The sequence below is a fragment of the Carassius gibelio genome, chromosome B7 (assembly GCF_023724105.1).
Source record: "Carassius gibelio isolate Cgi1373 ecotype wild population from Czech Republic chromosome B7, carGib1.2-hapl.c, whole genome shotgun sequence".
NCBI classification, from domain to species: Eukaryota; Metazoa; Chordata; class Actinopteri; order Cypriniformes; family Cyprinidae; genus Carassius; species Carassius gibelio.
This window is the reverse complement of record NC_068402.1, coordinates 26,086,970-26,109,484: the sequence shown is the minus strand read 5'-3', so window position 1 is coordinate 26,109,484 and position 22,515 is coordinate 26,086,970. Positions and strand designations below refer to the sequence as shown.

Genomic DNA, 22,515 nt, shown 5'->3' with positions numbered 1-22,515 from the left:
AAATGAATATGAACCTGCTTCAGGAGAATAAAATGATCTAAACATTTCAAATAATTTCCTCAGAAATTGGTAGATGGTGTTGACATATGATTGTGACACAGGAAATATTAACATTAGAATAAAAAATATTCTAAAACTATAAAAACTATATATATATTCCCAGAGCCTGTCTGACATTGATGTACACTGCAGAGGTGGAATGTGGGGTCCTTTAGAGTAACAGCTGCCCCTGATATTCCCTGATTTTATTATATTTTAAACAATGTCTGACTGTGTTGACAAAAACACAACTTTGAAACCTTGTGAAACACAAGTGTCCTTGAAAAACAAACTTGCTTTGGTGAGATATCATTAAGTGTTGCTTTTGATAAAACAAGCTCTTTTTCATAATTAAAAAACATTGAATGCATTTTTTAGCATGTGAATGATTGAACCCTTCCCTTTGATGTAGTGAGAAGGTTATAGTAGCATAGATGTGATATAATAATGATAAAATTCAATTGAAGGGGATAATTGTGTGAAATACATTATATTATTAACCCCTATTAAAACCTCATAGCAGTTACAATTGTTGGACACATTTTGTCCCATATCTCAAGAATCAGTGATTTAAGAAATTTTCAGCAGAACAGAGATAAACAGAAATAAGTTATGATGGTACAGGCTAAATTACAACAATCCAAAGTCAACTGTCAAATTAAACATTTTCTGGGAACATTGAGATAAAGGAGTAAACATTTAAACAAAATTACAATGTACTGCAGTCCAGACATTGAAGAAACACAGTATAATGTGAGCGCACACACACACACACACACAAACACAAACACACACACACACACACACACACACACACATTTACTTAGCCATCTAAATGAGGACACTGTTTTATATACAGATAGTTATGGATTTTGGAAACTAATCCTAGCCTTACCCATCATAGGAAGCTTTCTGCACTTTAACAATAAAAAAAAAAAAACGTTGTTTACTTTCTTTTTATACCAGTTTCACAAATGAGGACATCCCCAAAGGGTAGTTTTTGGAGATTTTGTCAAGTTTGTCAAATCTGTCCCCAAAACATGATTAAGTATGTACACACATAAGTAAGGGATAATACAAGTAAGGGGCGCTAATGAAAAGCAGACTATATTTTTACACTTATTACTTACCAAATAAATAAAAAAATGGAATGAAATCAATTAAACACAATAATTTGAGTTTAAATGATTTCATTATGTGAGAAGAAAGAGTCCACAGAGTGATATGAGAGATATGAAGCTAGCACAACTATGTTCCAAATTGGTTGCCTGGGACAACAGTTAATTAACGGTCAGTTTAATAATAATTATACAAAAATATTCAACCCCAGTATGCCACAATTGACCAATTAAAGTAAAGTATTCCAGCGAGCTGTGTAATAATCACTGCTAATGCTTCGACCTCCAGTTTATACACACACAATCAAGAAGAGTAGACACTAATGCTCTTTAGATAACTTCCAGGTTCTATTGTCTTAACAACATTACTGACAGGAAACAGCACTTCATCCACTTCCTGTCACAGCAAACAGACTCTGTGATGAAAAGAGATCTTTGAAGGTGTAGATGAATGAATGTAACAGGAGAAGTGGATACGGAGGCAGTGAGCTGTCGGCTCATTCCTCAGGGAATGACTCTCATGGGCATGAACACAGAGGTCAAAGGCAGACAAAGTCTGGAGGACGCTGCTCTAATGTGCTGACATCAGGATTTAGGCATCTAAAGTTTGTCCAACACAAAAGGCTACACTAACCTACTGAGGGGTAAATAAATGAACCCTCAGTAAAGGTTAAAGGAAGAAGGGACTTCTTCAGAGCTCCTTCCTGCCCAGGAAGGAACACATAAGGGTGGATTAAGTGGATCTGACCTCCTTAAGAGAAAGACAGACAGAGAGGGGGTTATGAAGAAAGTCTGTGACTTTGGGGAAAGAAGTACAGTATCATGGCTTTCTCATGATAATTCCAATGGGTTTTCTATGGTTTCTATCAAGACATAGTCAATATGTGAGAAATGAGAGGTTAATCCAAGTCTTATAAAAGAGACACAATCTCTTGTGGACACATGTTCAGAACTAATTCTCATTATTACTTAACATGCATATTAACATCATATCGGTAATCGAGCAATCGAGAATTGAACACTAAATAATATGTGACCCAATCTCAGTAACACTATTCACAATTAACCAGCTGCACCCATACCTAAACATAACTACTAAAACCATTACCTTTCTAGATATCAAAGTAAATTTGGAATTTATAAATGGAAAAGTTAATAGTGATAGTTAATATTTAACAGTGAAAATGTGTTTGTAAATCTAAAGTGTTACCTGGATCATTGACAGACATGTGAAAACTGAAAGAAAATTAAGCTGAAAGAGTGAATACTGGTTTAATTATAATTTTTTTTAATTACAGGTCTATATCTGCAGAACTGGCAGTGTAGTTTTTGTAAGAGCTTAATTTAGGGGTCGACCGATATGTGTTTTCCATTATGCCGATACCGATAATTACAAATCAATTCGACCAATAACCAATATTTTGAACGATATATGTCTGGTATAAAAATGAAAATTTATATTAAAATTAAGAATAACAATGGCTCTTGCAAAAAAAAATTGCTTTTAAATTATTTTATATTTAAATGCTTTTAAAATATTTTATAGACAAATTGGTTTTAAAAATGACCGATACCGATAACCATTAAATTGCTTAATTTTGGTGCTGATAAATGATTAATGCCTAGTTTAATTTGTCTGACAAACAAGTATAATTTAAAAACTTGTGCCTGCTCAAATATGGTTAATTTCCAGCATGATATACAGGCTCAGGACAAAGGGAAAGGACAATGAGAGACAGAAATGGAAAGATCATGTGCAAGACAAGATATTTGCAAAAAGTGCAGTGTGAAAATCACAAATAAAAAAAAGATTGCGTTTGTGTGAAAGTGTAACTGGATGGAAAGAGAGAAGGAGTTTGTGTTTGTGAGCAGCTGGCTTTTGCTGGAGCATATCTGTCAGTGGCAGGATCAATAGATGACTGATAAAGACAGAGGTTTGGCAGAAGTCTCAACAAAAAATAAATGTGTGACCACACTGGAAAACATAAGTGCTGCACACACACAAATACAGTCACTGGTTTAACCCTCGCTGCAGCTCTTTCCTCTCAGGCATTTAGACTGTCAGTCAACTGTGTGGCCGCCTGGACTCAAAGGCTTCATTTAGAAACTCATTTGCATAAAAATTCTATGAGGCTTAATTTTCTCTCCCATTCATTTTACATGCATAATTATCCAGTGAGCTCTAGAAGCCTTCCGTAAGAGTGTGCATGTAATTTATGAGCAGATAAAGTGTGTGTTGTCATGAATATATGTGATGAGACTGCACAGCTTCAGAACATTTGCAGGTCTAAATTCGAACTGGCCTTATGTGTGTGTCTGTGTGTAAATTACAGTAAGTTTGTCAATGTTATTATTCCGAGTTTGTGGGACTTTAAGCTGGAATTCAGTGGTGAAATATGAACTCAAGGGAGAGTGAAAACTGGAATGGCAAATGGGCAGCAGTCCCATGTCTTGAGCTCAAGCATGTTTTGTGTGTGTGAGACTGTTATGAATCTCTGTGACCCAGGAACACTTTCACAGAGGTGTGTTATGATTCCATGAGCAAGGTAAACACACACTACTGCACACACACACATACCATGGCACACAAAACGGTCCATTTACATGCAGCACTCATATTACATCAATCCCATTAACTTTTTCAACCAAAACATATTATTTTTAAGTCATCAACAGACTTATTCTGTGCAGTCTAAAAGCATACACTCTCAAATCTCAAACTCATTATTAAATATGACAGACTACAACCTTTACAACACAAATGCTGACAGCGTAAGCTCGCAAATCCTGCTTCAGGAGAGAAGATGATCTCCCATCTCAAAGAAACCCTCTGACAGACGTCCTCCTGCATTACTGTCTGACCTCAATGTCTCTCTATAGAGCGTCTTTATACTTCCAGCAGTCACGGTGGGTCTCTGAGTTTAAAATATTTAATAAACGATCCGATTACGCACTCTGTTCCAGTCATGGCTCTTAAGGTCTACACAGAACACACAGAACACACAGGATCGCTAATCCTACCTGTTTTTCCTCTGAAGAGATCTAGCCTCTCCATAATAACATCCCCAGATGAAGGGAGGGTTAGAGAAGGAAATGCTCTAGAGGCACAGACCTAAAGTTACCAAAAAATCTGAGGTGGGAGTGAAACACTGGGCGAGAGGGAGGGAAGGAGAGAAAGAGGCAGGATAAATGAGCACTCAGTGTTTTAGCTTGTACCCCTCCCTACTCTATTGTCAAGGCAGCACTGCTTTTTCCTTCCCATGCTCGCGAGTGCCTTCCTGTCCTGCTGGAGGTGACAGCAAAACAACCAATGAGACGTCTGGAAACACTCACAGGAGATCAATGCAGTCACAAAGACCACAAAGTCCAACAGAACACAGCCACACTTAACATTAACCAACTGCTCAAGCAAAACACTTACCAGTGTCCAAAGTTAACACTTGCCCGGCATCAACTGGTGAGTTCAGTGCCCATGGATGGTAACTTTATATAGAAATGCAATTAAAGGGATAGTTCACTCAAAATTTATATATATATAAAATTCACAATTTAATCACCCCCTTGTCATTCCAAACGTATGGTTCTTTCTTATGTTGAACATAGAATAAGATATTTTGAAATTTGCTGGTAATCAAACAGCTGATGGTCCCCATTGACTTCCATGGTATTTCGATCCCTAATATGGAAGTCAATGTGGACCAACAACTTGGTTATTCAAAAAAATATTCTAAATATTTTATTTTGTGTTCAACATATGACAGAAACTTATACAGGTTTGGAACAACATGAGGGTGAGTAAATTATGAAAAAATGTTCAACCATCCCTTAAAACCTAAGATCAAATATACATAATATACATCTGTGGTGGAACATCCATCTTTTGTTTAAAAAAACAAATGAATAAATAAAAAGTTTTTGTAGGATGTTTAAAGAAAATGTAATGTCTAAATTGAGTGAGGTGACATTTACACTACTGTTCAAAAGTTCGGGGTCTTTTTTAAATCAAAAGGCTACTTTTAATTGAAATTGAAGTAAAGTAAAAAAAAATCAAACAAATTCTTTCTATAAATATAGGAATCTTGTATTATGTATTATGATTTCCACAAAAATATCAGGCAGTACTGTTTTCAATGCTGATAATAAGCAGTAATACAGCATATTATATTGATTTCTGAAGGATCATGTGACACATCAAACTGGAGTAAGCGATGGTGAAAATTCAACTTTTCCATCACAGGAGTAAATTACTTCAAAACAAGAAAAATATTAAAAAACGGGTATTTTAAAATGTAATAATAATTAACAATATTACTGGTTTTGCAGTATTTTTTGATCAAACAATCACAACTTTGTGGACCACAGATTATAATACAATAGTGAATGTGATATATTTCTCACATCTTGCTACCAAAACAAAAATCTGTAAGAGCAAAATCATGATGTGCCTTTTGCTCAACTAAGAGATGGAGACAGCTAAATAATATGATTTTGAAAAAGACAAAATTTAGTGTATATTTTTTTTTATAAAAAAAAAAAAAAAAATTGTGTAGGGGGTAAATCTTCGCAGTTCATTCTGCATTGGCAGTTGTAGAAACATGAAGAGAACTTTAGATCCTGAACATATTATGATTTCAGCAAAATAAAAGAGTACAATTTTATTCACAAAAATACAGATACAACATAAATACACATAAATAGATAACCAATACATAACACAGACAGTTTCATTCTATGACTGCCATTTAACCAACAGCTGCATTTATGTGTCCAAACGGCTCGTGACATCCAAGGTTACCAACACACAGATTAGGACCACTATCTCACATACACAAAACCAAAAGCACAAATACTCAAACCAGATATAGCTGTGTTTTGGTACAAAACAATCAGAGCCACTGAACCAGTGGTGAGAAAAACACTCTTTTAAGTACGGCACATGTTGTACTGGTCAAATACAGGTTTCAAGTATTTTCACACACTTCTGTTAGGAACACCAGGTGTGTCTTACTGATCATCTGCTTGAATGTTTATATATTACGGTCACTTATATGCCTAACCTGATTTTACCAAGTGAGACATGTTCCTGGGACAACATCGTTGTTGACCCTGGAACAACATTGTGATTAACCAATCAGATTTGAAGAACCAGTTTATAGATTTTGTGAAGTTTATGCTTAAAATCAGTGTTTGGTGCTTGTACATCAGTGTCATTCATCTATCATTTCCTCTGATTTTAGGGATTACTCATGGTTAAGGTTAGGTTTAGGTGTAGGGATATGGTTAAGAATATATTTTTGGAGTAAAATGTTGTTCCAGGGTCAACAAAATATGTTGACCTAGGAACACATCGGACTTGGCAAAATCAGGACGTGCCACTTATATGCAGTTCTATGAGGTACAGAGAATTAAGACATCTCATAGGTTGACACAGGGACACACCGCACACACAAAAGCACGCACAGGCAACATCGAACAGGCTTTCAATTGACTGGCAATACCACCTGTACGTTGCCATGAAAACAGCTGCCCGGTCTCACACAGCAACACACAGCTCTCTCTCTTTCTGTTTATGTCAGGGTACAGCCCTTCTCTGAGAGCATGACGTCAGACTGGGAGAGAAAAGTATGAATGAAAACAATGTGTGTATAGACAGCAATCTGTGTGCAGAGCACTGTGCACTCCAGACAATACACAAACACACACATACATCACCAGATGCAATATTCGAGGGCTAAAGCTGTGCTCTACAATCAATAACTTGATCTAAAACAGCAGTCTGCACACTCAAGAGATAGTGACATGAATCAGAATCAGAAATACGAATCAGAATTATAATACAACCACTTTATTCCATATTACTGAAATACACTGCATGACAGACATGTGATCCCGATCCCGAATCCGATGTGATTCAGATTCAGATCATTCCAGTACTCACAAAAGAAAAAAAACACTGGATTCAGATTCAGATTCCCTTTATTTTCAATCACTTCTTTAAAAAACATTGAGTACTTTTAAAGAATGTCACTGCTATTGTGTACACTGGATCCAGAACCAGAAGCTAATATCAGGAATTGCAATCAAAAACCAAATCAGAACTACTTTTTCTGATTCACTGATTCAGATCTTTAAAGGGTTAGTTCACCCAAAAATGAATATTATGTCATTAATAACTCACCCTCATGTCGTTCCAAACCCCTAAGACCTTTGTTCATCTTCGTAACACAGTTTAAGATATTTTAGATTTAGTCCAAGACCTCTCAGGCCCTCAATTGAAACCGGATCACGAACCGGATATCACTACACTGCACACGCTCACAACAGACCCGGAAGAGAAGACAATGCTGAATAAAGTCATAGGTTTTGTTATTTTTAGGCCAAAATTTATTTTTCGATGATTCAACAAATTCTAACTGACCCTCTGATGTCACATGGACTACTTTGATGATGTTTTTCTTACCTTTCTGGACATGGACAGTATACCGTACACACGGTTTCAATGAAGGGACTGAGAGCTCTCGGACTAAATCTAAAATATCTTAAACTGTGTTCTGAAGATGAACGGAGGTCTCACAGGTTTGGAACGACATGAGGGTGAGTCATTAATGACATAATTTTTGGATGAACTATCCCTTTAAGTACAGTGAAAAAATACACTTTACAACAAACACTGGATCCAGAATCAGAGTACCAATTGGGATCAAAAATCAAATAACATAAATAATAAAAATCACTTTATTCTGAATCACTGGTTTAAAACACACAGCACAAAGAAATAATCTGGATCCAGAACCAGAAGTTAGTATCTGATTCACTGCTTCAGAATCTTCAAAAAAGACTGAAAAATAAATACACTGTGCAGCAAAGACTGGATTCAGAATCAGAATTAGAATCAGAAAACAATAAGATTTAGTATAAGAATCCCAAACAGTATCACTTCACTCTGACTCCAAACCGATTTGAAACCATCTACTAAAATATATGCCAAACTTAATGCTGGATTCAGAATCAGAAATAAGAAACAGAATCAGACATGATTCGTAAAACCAAACAGATTCAGGAAAACGTCACAATACATTGCACAGTGGATTCTGAATGAGAGCCAAGCAGCATTTAACAAATCAACACTAGAAGACAAAGAGACGTGTGCTTGATTCTGCTCTGTAAAAATACCATGAAGCTGCCTTGTTTTAAACACCATACAGGCTCAGCTGAGCTCTGTTGCCATGAAAAGGTTCATCTCTACTTAAGACCTGTACACTTTTGTGTCTCTAAAGCACTGGAATTTATCTGCATTCTTATATCTTAGGAGATCCTGGAGAGTGTGATTGTGTTAAATAAGACGTATGTTTGCTTGTACCCGTTTAGTGTGCATGTGTGTGTCCTCTCTAATTCACAGATAAGAGACAGAGTGACAGCTCCCCATCTCAACACTTCCCTCCTCCTCTGTCTCTCTCATCTCCCCATCCTGTTCGTCTTCTCCAACTGCCATCACTCCTCGTCTGTCTTAAACCTCTCTCCTCCCAATCCATTTCCCACCCCCCCTTTCCCCTCTTTACTCTCATCTTTTATTTTGTTCCTCACTCTCTCTGATCCTCTCTGACTCCGGCTGTCTTCTGTGTCTGTGTGGGTACACGCTTCTAAAGGCTTGTCACTTCTTTGGTCCATTCCTTTTTTTCTCTCTTTTTGGATAAAGGGAAGAAAGCGCAAGAAGTTTCAAAGAGCTCACAGCTATAACGAGAGACCGAACCGTGATTTTAAACCAAGCAGTGACCCTGAACACAGTAGCATCCCTGATTAACCACATGAAACAGTCACTGAGATTGATATCCTCTCACACGTGCACACACACACACACAAGATGACATGTACAGCACCTGAAGTGATGGTAAAATAAGAGCGAGGAATTGTGAAGAGTGATGTAGTGCAAGAATGCGCATGTGATAAATCCGTGCACACGTCTAGGTGTGACATAGGTACATATGTGTGCACTTTACCTGTTGCCCCCTTGGTTTTGTGCCTCCCTTTGGCCCGGCGTTGGGAATTGCCCATTGCTCCGTGTTTCCTGTCCCAAAACATCACCTCATCCCAAGGTTAAAGCCACCGGATTGACAATGACTGAGAGTGTGTTGGTACGTCTATGTGAGTGAGCACGGCAGCGCATGCATGTGCGTGTGCCCGCCTGATACGGAGCAGTCGGCGAGACTGAGTCTGTTTGTTTGCGTGAACGTGAGTGTGTGAGGGTGCATGCGTGTGTGAGTGTGTGAGTGTGTGAAAGAGAGAGAGAGAGCATGCGCCCAATCCAGTTCGATTCCAGCCAGTCAGAGTACAGGCTCTGCATTCATTTCATTGAGAGCTTGGGAATGTATGGATGTAGGGAATACCGAAATGAGGAGAAGGAGAGAGAAAGAGGGAGGGTGTAGATAGAGGAGGGAGGTGGATGCTTTATCACCGCTGAGTGATTCTGAGGAGAGGTGGAGCCGCTGCGGTTGAAGGGGAAAAAAAACAGATAGAGAGAGGGGCGACAGAGGAGAGACTCTGTGCACATGAAGAACATTTTCACATGCTGTACTGTGACCATCATCAAACCATTCAATGTTTTCTTCCCAAGAATAAAAAAAAAAAAAAACACTTTGTATGGCAACCAAACTAAACAAAACTGAGTCACAAAAAAGGAAAAAAGAATAGTTCACCAAAAAATGGAACCGCTGTATGACCCGAATGACTTGCTGAATGATACTGAAAATGGATTCATTGGATGGAGGCAGATCTAAATGCCATCCTGCAAAGAGACAGGAAATAAATGGGGTTTTATTGGACTAAATGATTGGAGAGGTCTGGCATACATCACCAGAGAGAAGACTGAAAAACATTAACAAACGTATGCATTGTGCATGGATGAATCGTTCAAAATAAACTCAATAGTATGCATTTAAGAAAAAGGGTGAATTTCCATTAATGTTGACTTTAACCTTGTTTTCATTTTTCAAGCATTTTGTGAGACCTCATTGCATTTGTTTGGTCTGCTTTTGCAACACTGTACCACAGTCATGCCAATAAAGACTTTGAGAGAGTGAGAGATGATGGTGGGCATGATAGAGGAGGACGGAGCAAGGAGCAAAGATGCGGCAAACAGGGAGAGAGCGAGAGAAAAGAGAGGGAGCGAGAGATGAGAATCACAAGAGGCAGAGAGCTGGAGAGGAATATTGAGAGGAGGGGAGGTGGAAGGAGAGAGAGCAGACGCGGTAAGAAAAAACAGACGCTATAGGCGAGAAAGGCAAATAGAGAAAAAGGGTGGCTCTTGGTGAGAAAGGTGATGTAAGGCGACAGCAGTGATAGTTCACCACTAAATACAAACACACGAACACAGAGTTCTGCTACATAGGAGCTAGTATGTGTGTGTGTGTGTGTTTACTGGAAAAATGTGTGATTGGTAGAGGAAGGATGCTTCCCAAGGACAGATGACTGTCAGCCCACATTTTCCTGAAAGGATGAGTTAGGAACTGAGGGATGGAGTAATAAATAGCGGAGGATAATAAACAAGTGTAAAATCCTGTTATGAGCCAAGGCTGCTTGTGAGAGCGGCTTGCTGTCCGAGCTGCTGACTGGCTGCACACACACACACACACACACACACACACTGCAGTGGAGAGGGCAGGTCCCTCCCTCTACTGCAGACTGGAGGTTTAGCATTCAAAGCCACAGCACTGTTCTCCATTATCAATTCATCACAGACATCTGTCTGGTAAACATCACATTCCCCGCCCCTTCACACACACACAAACACACAGAGGTCACATCTGTAAATGTGTACACTCACCTGCTCTCACAGACCAAAAGATGCAGTGAGATCGATTCACACTCTCATGACGTCATAGTTGCACATTTTACCACACACACACACACACACACACACATACATACACACAGATGCAAATGCCTTCTTGCAAGATAGATTTAAGACCAGAGGGAGTGATGAACTTTTAAGAACATATATTTATAAGAACATCACATTCAACATCATGTATGCTGTGAATGAACACAGTGTTAATCTACACACACGTTTATAAAATAAAAAGACAAACACACATCCCTCTTTCTCTCTCCCTCACAAACTGCACACAGCACAATGATTAATCAGCAGAGCACACACTCCAGTGACCAGAACCTGCCTTGTGCATGTTGATAATACACACACACACACACACACACACACACGTTTATACATGTATTGTTTATATATCCGGTTAAATGATATTTCTATGTCCTAACCTCTACTCTTAAACCTAACATGATCAGACCAAAATATAAATATGATTCAGCTAATTTATGAGCATTTGTAACATAATATTCAGGGTATTTGATTCTATTTAACCGTATTAGTGAGGCCATTTGCCCCTTGATAGTATAACCAAACCTGTACACTAGGGCTACAAAATTAATTGAATTTCTAATCGTGATTACTATTATATATGCCATAATTACATAATTGTTCAAAGCGGCAAATAATCGTTCAAAGTCCACTTATGTTATTCTGCACACTTAAGATATGTTCTTTTTTCTTTCTTCATGTTATCTTAAGGGTTTTTCCCATTATTTTATTTTAGTTTTAGTATAACATTATAATATCTTTCATATTTTTTTTATATAATTTTAAGAAGAAACCAATCCAATGTATAGTTGACATTTGAGGCTAAATACTATAGAAAAGCACCAAAAGTTTTTGCGTTATAGAGTGTTTTTTGCCTGTTTATTTTCATATAAATATACGGCATGCAGTTGCATCAAACAATGGTATGAACATCATTCAATGTAAATTGTGATAATCGTAATTAATCATCACAATTTCAAGGGAATAATCTAAAAAATTATGATTTTTGTCATTATTGTGCAGGCATACTGTACACACACACACAGGTATTGACATGTTTAGCTAGCAGTGTGACATTCTACACTTCATGTAAATCAATAGTAATTGACAAATTTGTGGTATATTTAAAGGTGAATTCAGTTACATTTAATTTGTAGTATCTAGTGGTTGACCAATTTAAGTTTTTTGAAAGATAATAAATAACACAAGCATAGTACTTATTGTAATTACATTTGTATTTATTTTACATAACATCTACTAGAATAATTGAAAATAAATAATTAGAAAATTATCAAGTTAGAAAATTTCTTTATTATGGTGTTTTGCAAAATAAAGACATAAATAAAAGGAAGCAAACACTTGAACTGTGTACTCAGTAATCTGGAAAATTGCTGGAGATAATATATTCTCAAATAAAGACCAGGTAAAGCTAAATTTTCATATAGCACAGAATGAATATGACCAACTTGAGACAGCGGGGGAGACTTGGCGTCTCAGGACAGTCCATTTCAGCTATCATTTCTTTATTTGCTGAGTGATACAGCAAGTAGTAGTCTTCTGATACACAAGAGTAGACTACTCACAGAAGCCAATCACAACACAATTCCTATTTATTAACTTGCACTTAGTGAGGGGTGGGATATAGTGTCAGTGATAGATACCGCAGAGGAGATCAAGTTGAACATGAAGATATCGAAAAACCATGTGTGTACATTTAACGAGGGTCTTTAAAACTTAGTCAAATTTAAAATTAAGATCAATTAAGATATGACATTTGTGGAGCTCACTTTTCCACTGCAGAGGCCATTTAAATGGCAATATCTAATACACTTCCACTGAATTCAACATTCAAATCTCAGACATTTTATAAAACACTCACTCATACTTGTAGGCACTCTCCCCCTCAAACCCAAACACAGACAGGGTTTACTCTTTCACCTCAAATACTATGTCAGTGTTTCCAGGACCCTCTGTAGTGATCAAACAGCCTTCCTTTAAAAACAGGAGAGTGAGGAAGGAAGGGGCAGAGGAAGTGCTCAGGCAAAGACTGGCTCAGTTGTTGAGAGCTCTGCACAGGGCAATCTGAGGTCAAACACACACACTGACAATAACATTACCTGAGTAAACACACTGCACAATTACACACACTAAAGTCTGTTCATGTACTATTCATGCACATTCATACCCACTCATGAATACTTATGTTGCTGTTATACAGTGGAGTTCAAAAGACTGAGACCACATTGAAAATCTCTGATTCTAATTTGAGCCTGGAATTCGACAGAATGTTTTAGAATTTAAAACTACGAAACATGAAACAAATGACTAGGAAATATGTGACCATGGATCTTGAAACCAGTCTTAAGTAGCACAGGTATATTTGTAGAAATGGCCAAAAATACATTGTATGGGTCAAAATTATAGGATATTAAGCAAAGATCATGTTCCATGAAGATATTTTGTAAATATCTCCTTAAACTCCTACCATAAATGTATCAAAACTTAATTTTTGATTAGTAATATGCATGGCTAAGAAAAATTGCTTTGAGCAATTTTCTCAATATTTGGAATTTGTGTTGTTTTTTGTTTGTTTGTTTGTTTGTTTTTTTGAACCCTAAGATTCCAGATTTTCAAGAAGTTGTATCTCAGGCAAATGCTGTCCTATCATAACAAACCATACATCTGTGGAAAGGTTAGTAGATAGTAGATTGTCAAATCATAAAATAAAATTAAAAAATATCTTATTAATATTTTGTTAAATAAGACTCAACTTGAGTGTATTGATAATTTGGCTATATTTTATAAAGGCTATATTTTTATTTAATAAAAAAGAAGACATTGTCCATGTCCCTTGAATGGTATCCACCCTGTTGTATTGGGGATTCCGCCCCTTTAAGAAAAGGCCATCCCCTTTATTCACATCTTCAGTGGCGGGAATTTCAGCGGCTGAGGTGAATAAGTTGGAGACTTTTTTTTGTAATTGACAAATTTTTATTTGTCTGAGTTTGGTTCCTTGCTTTGCCAAAGCTTAACATGTCCACCCTTGTCTGTATAAAAAACAGAGTTTCGCCATACAGTACAAAATTTTCTTCAATAACCAGACTAAATATTTAGTTAGTCACAGTTCTCTATAAGCTAATATGCTAATTAAAGCTAAAAATGTCTCTGTCGGCCACTTAGACTTAACAGACTGGACATAAACATGACAGGGTGGACATACCATTCATTTGTAGATAATATTGCCAAAAAAATAAAATGATTATGAGGGGTGGGGATGATCAATGTGATTGAGGATGTTATTATATTATTTATTATTATTATTATATAATTTTTTATAATAACCCTATTTAGGAAAGGGACATCATACCTTTCATAAAATATAATTTGCATCGTAATTTTGAAATGAAAATGTATTTAACAGTAATACATATGTCCATGACAGGGTGGACTTATCTTATATTTAATGCTTTGAATAATGGCCCATAATTATATTTTTAAAAAAATGTGTGGGAGCTCAGCTAATATGTTTCTATAGTACTTGAGTGTGTATTATTTATGATATGACATAAAGCGAATGGAAAATTAAAAACTTGTTATATTTGAGTATTGTGAAGTTTGAAAGGCACTCTATGGTGATATCGACCCGTTTATATCAATATTACTTTTCACTTCTGAGACCACACTGTGGTGATATACAGTATATCCTATTTTACATGTTACAAAAATACAGTACTAAGGCCTGTTCACAGAAGATTCAGTGCAAAAATGTGGTCTGATAAATATTTTTATTTGATTGAACGGCTGTTGATTAGTCTGTTCAGTCTGTTCTAATCTTTTTTTCCTTTGCGCTATGAATAAAGCTGGTCAACCAATGAGATTCAAGCTTTTGGTCACATGCCCAGAGCCGCTGCTGTTACATAAAACAAAGGTTTGGTGTAGCTTATGAGCAGACTATTTTGCTAAGTGGCAGTAAATAACAAAAATACTATGAGGAAAAATACAAAACCGGATGTTTGAAAATGGCTTCATTTGGTTTCAGCAGCAGAAAGTCATTGAAACTAAATGAAGTTGAGTAAATGATAACAGAACTTTAAATTTTATGTGAACTATCCCTTTAAAATGTACAAACAAATAGTTTTGTGTGTGCAGTGATGTGACTAAATTGGAATAACTCAACACTAACTGCAGTACCTGCAACATTAATCAGCACATCTGACTGCTACCAGAAGCCTTGCACCTCCATCTCTCAACTCAAGTGAAGCTGAAACATCACACAAAAACACGCTTTCTCATCTTACTGATCACAGCTCTCGCCCTCTGATCTTTTCACCTCATTACATCACATGAAAGCAGATGAATTTCAAAGATATGCAGAAGAACAACATTTTAAAAAGGGTCAAATTCATTCGATGTCAGAAGTCAAAACTCTTTTTATGTGCAAGTGGACAAATGCTTATATAAGAAGAGGGAAGACAAGGCTGATATCTTATAAAGATGCTGAGAAACATTAAGGATGATTAGAGCTGATACAGTAACAGCTGTCTATGTCTTCTCACTGTACTACAGGGGGTTGTCCTGCTCTCGAGCTGAAAGTGACAGCTGGCTTCACAGCTGCACTGATCCTATTGTTTTTCATCTGGTGCTGGACTGGAGAGAGTGTGAGAGTAAGACGAGATCAGAGCCGCTCTACTGCTGCTGCTGCCATCTCGCCTTGTCTTTTTCTCAGACCACACACATTGTAGAGTGACCCATGCGAAATATGCACTTTCACTGTAACCAGCTGAAATCCAGGATTGTTATTGTGAACTAAAACTAGGGGTATGTTCATTTATTGACTTGAGCTGAAATAAAATATAATACAATATAAACATTAGATGAAAACCCTAAAAACGAGGAGCGAGGCCAGTGGAGTGATTGGGAAATGAGTAACACCTTCGCCACTCGCCGCTCTCGAGTCCCACGGAGTAGATCGGAAGGACACAAAAGAGAAGCAACGACAGTGAAGGACGAGAGAGGACCAGGCCTGGGCTTTATTTTGGGTTTGGTTTCGAATGTGCACGGCAGTCGTCCGTGAGGGGCTGTCGCGCTGTTTTGGGTTTATTTTATCATTAAAGTTTTGATTTTAATGTCCGCCGGTTCCCGCCTCCTTCTTCCCATGATTATGAAGTTTTTATATTGTTACATATATAAATAAAATCTCATTCAAAATAATAAATACTATAACATTATATAAATAAATAACACTAAAATAACACTGCACATAACCGGCTAAAAAATCTTCTACTGAGCGTTTCCTCTCATACTGTACCTCTAAACTCTGAAATCATCTGCTGTGGTGTATTGTTTTCTTAGGAGTTAATAAAAATGAAAAAAGCGGCCCCTGGGGTCTGTACGCGGATGTGCATGGCGTCACATTTACCTCTACAGAACATGTAGTCGGCACGTAAAGTCCATCGATGTGTGCGAGCACCTCTGCCATCAAATGAAATGAGCTAACCAAATCAGGCCTATTTACTCCACAGAACAAATAAACTACTGTCTTACTATATCTAGATTGGTGGCTCTCTCCACACTAATTGAATCACAGACACAGTGCTGGAAGCAGATAGTGGAAAACGCTGGCTGATGGATCCAGAAAACAGAACAAAGGGGATAAATCTGGGTTTACGGTACCTTAGTGAAGATCAGCACCGTCAATCCACACTATCATTCAGCACCAATCCTAGTTCCTGTTTTACAGCATGAAATCAGATGTCCTACTGTCACTGAGAGGTGTGTATGTATGTGTGACAGTCCATGTTTTATCATCAGGAAGCTGAATCTGGAGCACTGGACATCTGGCTGCAGATTGAGATTTGGAATAATTGGTTGTGGATTAATAATTCGACTCAACCCGCTGGCAGCAAAGAGAAGCAAGAACATGGCAGATTACAAGCCCTAACTGTCCATCCACCCACCGGATTATACACACACCTCTAGTGCTTCAACTGCACTTCTCCTCTGTTCTCGACAATCGTCTATAAAACCGTACTTTAGTGCCTTAATCTGGTTTTCAGACTCTATTTCATCTATTTATGTATTTCAAACTTTCATTTCATTCTGTTCATTTCATTTGATTATTCTGTGCGTTCTTTCATCTCTTTTTAAACTCCTCCATGCAGCGCTGGATTAGGGGATTGTAATTCCAGCTAAACAGCTCAGTTGATCTGAATGAGAAGGCAGAGTGGGTTCTGCATGGAGAGCAGGGGAGGTTTAAAGGGACATCGGTTTTGTCTGTCAGCTGGAGCTATGATAGGATGGAGAGAGCGGGGTGGAGCAGCTCAAATCCTACAGCCAAAGTCTCCGTGCAAATGAGGACGGCTGACCTGCTGCCAGAGACGGAAGCATAGGATGATTTGCTTCTTGCAAGCAAAAATAGCAGACAACACAGCAACTGTGTGGATTGAATGGCTGAGAAACTGACTATTGTTTATAGGCTGATGCTCGAAACTTATGTTTGTAAGGTGGAAAAATGGGGGATACAGAACACAAATTTTATAAAACAGATCCATCAGCAAGAATGTTAATTAATGCAGATGGTTGTGGGGAAAAGGAGTTCTTCCCAGAAAAACAATTATCTAGATTAGCGATTCTAAACGTTTTTATGCCACAGACCGCAAATATGATGATACCCTTAAAGTCTCATTTATAAATGTGCAAAAGGCTTATTTATACTGGAAAAATATTTGTAAAATATAAAAATTATTATAGATTTTTTTTCATGTAAAATTAAAGCCTTTATATATAATGAATTATAGAAGTAGTTTTAATGCATTAATAATGCCTCGGAATGCACCAGTGCATTGTACAATCTCATGAATGTAAAACATTGTTACACTATGCATTTTAAATTCTAATGATTTACAACAAGATATAATGTATTACAACACATAGTTTAATTAATTATAATGCCTTCTACCCTATAATAACCTTTATAATGCATTATGCATAAATACTTTAGGTAAAGTGTTACAGAAATTACTACTGTTTTTACTGTATTTTTGATCAAATAAATACACCATTTGTGAGCAAGATAGACTTATTTCAAAAACATATTTCAAGCCTTTAGATTATAGTATAAATAAAAATATATGTTCTCTATGTCTTATGATATATTAAATAACTGCTAAATGAATAATGAAATAAAAATATTAAAACAGAATTAAACTGTACTAAATTTTACATTTGGTATATGATTTTAGCCAAATCAGTTCATTCATTCCATGGAAATCAAACCCATGTCCAGATGTCTGAGCTACCAGAACACTGTTGCTCTTATTTAATTTATTCCCTTGCAGCCACCCAAGGTTTCCCAGACACCAGCGTGAAAACCTCTGATCCAGATCTTTTGTTGAGATGATTCCTCTTCACCAATCTGAATTGAGCTCAGACATGATGATCTGTGTGCTACTAGAAGCTCCTGGCACAATCGCTGGGGTCATTTAGTTATGTAAAGGAACCCCGGATCTGTCCCCTCAGCTCGCACTCTCACATACTCCATTACTTAAGCCTGTTGGTGACAGAGTGCTGAGAAATGTCTTTGCTTTCTCCACTATACCCTTCTGTAAGTGTGATCTATACTCAGAGAATGACATATACTCTCACAGAAACACTCTCGCTCTCTGTATGAGTCACAGACACACACACATTCATTGTTAAACACAAGAGTTCGTAAGAAGAATCTAACCATTAACAAAAGAGACAATGTTCAGCAACTGAGAGAAACCAAATGCTGCATCTACAGTATACAGTACACATAAAAAAGCCTCATAGAAGAGTTTGTCAGTCAGCTTGCAGGCTTATGTCCCCTGGGTTTGAGCAGGTGTGTGTGTGTGTGTGTGTGTGTGTGTGTGTGTAGCTGATTTTACAGGAATACGTCTTTTCTTAATTTCTGCAAGTCATAGCTCCGCTGTGTATGTTTGGTATTGCCCCTACAAAAGTAAAGCTCATTTACACTCATTAAATCTATAAATATTTACAGTAATTATTTAGGCTGTGTCTTGAGGCCTGAGCTTTTTTAACTGTGAAATGACTGTGAACCGCAATGCCAAAAAGCTTTCTAAACTGTAAACATTTCAACAATAATTGTTCTGTGCCACTAGCAAAACGTAATTGCCAAAATAATTATTGTTCAAAGAAACTCCAACAACCTCTTCCTTCCATTGTTTGAAAACATATAGAGCTGCCTCAAACTCATGCCTACACATCACTTAGCCTATCATTTTTTACAGTTGTATTTGCATTTTTACTCATGTTACTCATGTCCCAGTCTTTGTATAAACACCCATCAAATATGTAATTCCATAAATGGAATTGATGGTAGTTTTAAACATGCTTAAAATGTTATTTTTTAACATCGCATCACAGCGCTAAAACACCAAACATCATTTTGAATATGGTAAAAGCGTTTCTCACTGTGGTGAGAAATATTATACATTTCATAAAAAAGGAAAAAAAAGATGTTGCAAAGATCCACTAGTGTATATTGTTTGTATACAAATGACACCAAATAAACTAGAAATAGTGTGAAAAGCATGTTTAAAGACTTGTCAATCTTCAAAACACAAATGTCCCTCAGCTAGAAATCTGATATGAAGTGAATGTGTCGCTTCAGAAGACTTGGATTAAACTGCTTGACTAATTTGGATTACATTTACTATGGATTTATGAACCTTTTGAATCATCTATGTTTTAATTTTTGATGATCTATCACTTTAAGATACTTAATTTTCCAAGAATGCCAATAGTTAAGGTAACATCCATTGTCTTTATTTCTATATTAATACTAAGGCTAGGTATTCAACATGGTATAATAAGAAACTGAACCTGAACCATAAGCAAAAGCAAAAGTCATCATAAAAGCCCCACAGCGGTGACTGCAGCTACAATGTGACCCTGTGTATCACATCAAACAGCAGTTACCACGATTAAATCTGACAACAGCAATATTGTTCATCTTCATATAAATGCTTGACTGACATTGACACTAACAGTGAGTGAAATGCAGTTAAAGAGTAAAATGCTTCAGGGAACATCTGTATGCTAAGTCTCTGTGATTATACCTCCAGCAGAACTGTGCTAATGAAAAAAGGGAGAATGATTGGATTTTCCCCATGAGACAAAACTGTATATTAGGATAAGACATGGTATCAATAAGTTTGGCTCTTCTTCACAGTTGTCTTCTGACCATAACATATTCTGCTCCCTCAATCATTGCAAAAGCTGTGTCAGCATCTTTCGTTTCAGCACCTTCTGCCAAACCTGCAGAGTTGCTCAAAAAAACATTACTTCATTCCTACACGGGAAACAGAAACAGTAAAGGGTGGTGAAAGTCTGATAGCACAGCAGGTTTCATTACTCCAACAGCTTGTGAGATCTCTCACGACATCTCTCACCCCTCTGGCTCTTACAGTACGCTGGCTGTCAATCATCAGCTCCATACGCAAGCGTCTCCAAAGGCCTAGATGCTGGGAATTTTCTGTCGCTAGCCAGCCATTAGTCATAAAAACATAAATGCAAATCGACGCTTCTCTCTCACTGTCATAGCCTCATCGGTAATTGTAATAAACAGCTCAAATCCCAGAGACTCCATCGAAATCTGATTTGCCAGTCTGTGAAACTACTTGCCAGGACTCAGCACGCAGCTTTCGCAAGTTGCATTGTCAAGCCAACAAAACAAAAATGGTTACTGAAAGCAAAACTTTTAGACTGTTTTATCTCATTCTAACAAGCAAGCTCGAGTGACATTGGCTCAGAAGCGTATAAAAAAACAAAGTTTACCTGTTCACCACTCACCTGGATCATAGACCAGGAGCAACCTGACCAGTTCCTACAAGACAAAAGAAAAGGGGAATGGGAAAGGACACTAGCTTGTGCTGTTCTGCTCTACAGCAACAGAGAGGGTGAGGGGTGCAGAAGAACGCGGTCATGTTTAGGGGGCTTAGAGAGAGAGGAGGGAAAGAGGGTGGAGTGGAGAGAGAAATGAAAGGAGAAACAGGAGAGAGAGAGCCCCCCTTCTTTTTTAACTCCTGAAAAACTTTGTGAAAACCCCATGAACCAACCCTTGGAGGAGGGAACGCCTATCCTGGTTTCACTCCCTCCTATTCCACTCCATCCTCCGGAGCCATTTCCAGCAATATTGTGGAGAGATTAGTGGGGAGGGGGTTGAGGCCTCCAGAGCTCCTCACCACATAGATGTTATTGAAGAAAAGAAAGAAAGAATATGGAGGACCAGACTTCGCAAAGAAACTACATGTAGCTAGCTACTTAGTTTGCAGTAAATAAATAATTCACTCCTTACATCTACAGTCATTCGCATTACCAACACGGAGGAGGTTGCAGTTTTAGTAGTCTTAAAATAATATTGTTTGAACGGGGTGGTGTCATGAGAGGAGGCGAAAACCATAGAAACTCAAAACAGATCAGAAAACGCACAATGTATTTTAAGCAGAAACAGATGCACGTGCAGCAGAGATGATGGATGAGAAAGAGCGTTTATAGATATGAGCGCAGGATTGGCAAAACTCTGAAGACCTCTGATTCACACACACACACACACATTAAACTTAGACACACAAACATGCCTACACCATCTGGAGGCAAAACACAAACACAGCATAACGCAGCAGAAAAAAAGATGACCTCCGAGTGAATCGTATGGCTCAGGAAGGAGCAATGGGAAAAGGAGGGAAGAAAGAGAAAACACATTTGAAAGGAGAACGTAAGGCTGGGAATGAGTTCAAGACTAGTGCATTGATTCTGAACGTGTTTGTGACTAAAATATCAGATCAGTCTGAAAGCAGCACATGTGATCTGATTACAGCAGCTTTGTGAGCGCTGCCACTGGCGTCCTGGGTGGGCACGCTGGGTACAGAAGCAATCAGGGTGACTTTATACTGTGCAACTTTCCTACAGCAACAGCACCTGGCCCTTCAGTCGGCCTCTCAGTTTCTCAGTAGGCAGGAAGAAACAGAGTAACATGAGAGGAGAAAAGAGAGGGATGAATGAACCCAAAGAAAGAATGCCCTCAACTTAGCCATCTGAGAGGATTAGAACTGCTCTAGAGGTTAAAGACAGAACTTCTCTTTCTCATACGATCGCTTCACACCTCCTTCCCTTTTACACCCCTTCCTCTAAAACGAGATGATCCTGTGACTCCTCCTCTTCTCTGACCACACATTTTGTTGGGCAATCTGACTAAAATGTTTTTGCAAACAACATATATATTGCTTATGTTTTTAAAGGGGCCATCGGATGCACTTTTACAATTTGTTTAAAAATAAATGAGTGTTGGCAGTGTGTGTACACAACCACGCTAAAATGATACAAATGTTATCTCATAACTTTAGCTACGCTGTTATTTGTAAATGCTACTGCTTATGATAACTTTAAATATAATTTTAATGTACTGAAGTGTTTGCCAGCAAGTATTGCTCGCTACCACAGCAA

General features: G+C 37.6%; 1 protein-coding gene across 5 annotated transcripts in view; it reads right to left on the bottom strand.

Moving 5' to 3' along the window:
- The window catches only part of LOC127961088 (NHS-like protein 2), a 71,797-nt gene that overhangs the window by 28,191 nt on the left and 21,091 nt on the right, over positions 1–22,515 (bottom strand). For 2 of the 5 annotated variants that reach the window (XM_052560024.1, XM_052560025.1), the window contains exon 1: positions 4,179–4,309. The exons of the other annotated variants lie outside the window; for them this stretch is intronic. In XM_052560024.1, the coding sequence (XP_052415984.1) occupies positions 4,179–4,212 (34 nt within the window). In that variant the 5' untranslated portion in view covers positions 4,213–4,309. Of the gene's footprint in view, positions 1–4,178; positions 4,310–22,515 lie in introns of those variants that run through there. 5 annotated transcript variants of the gene reach the window in all.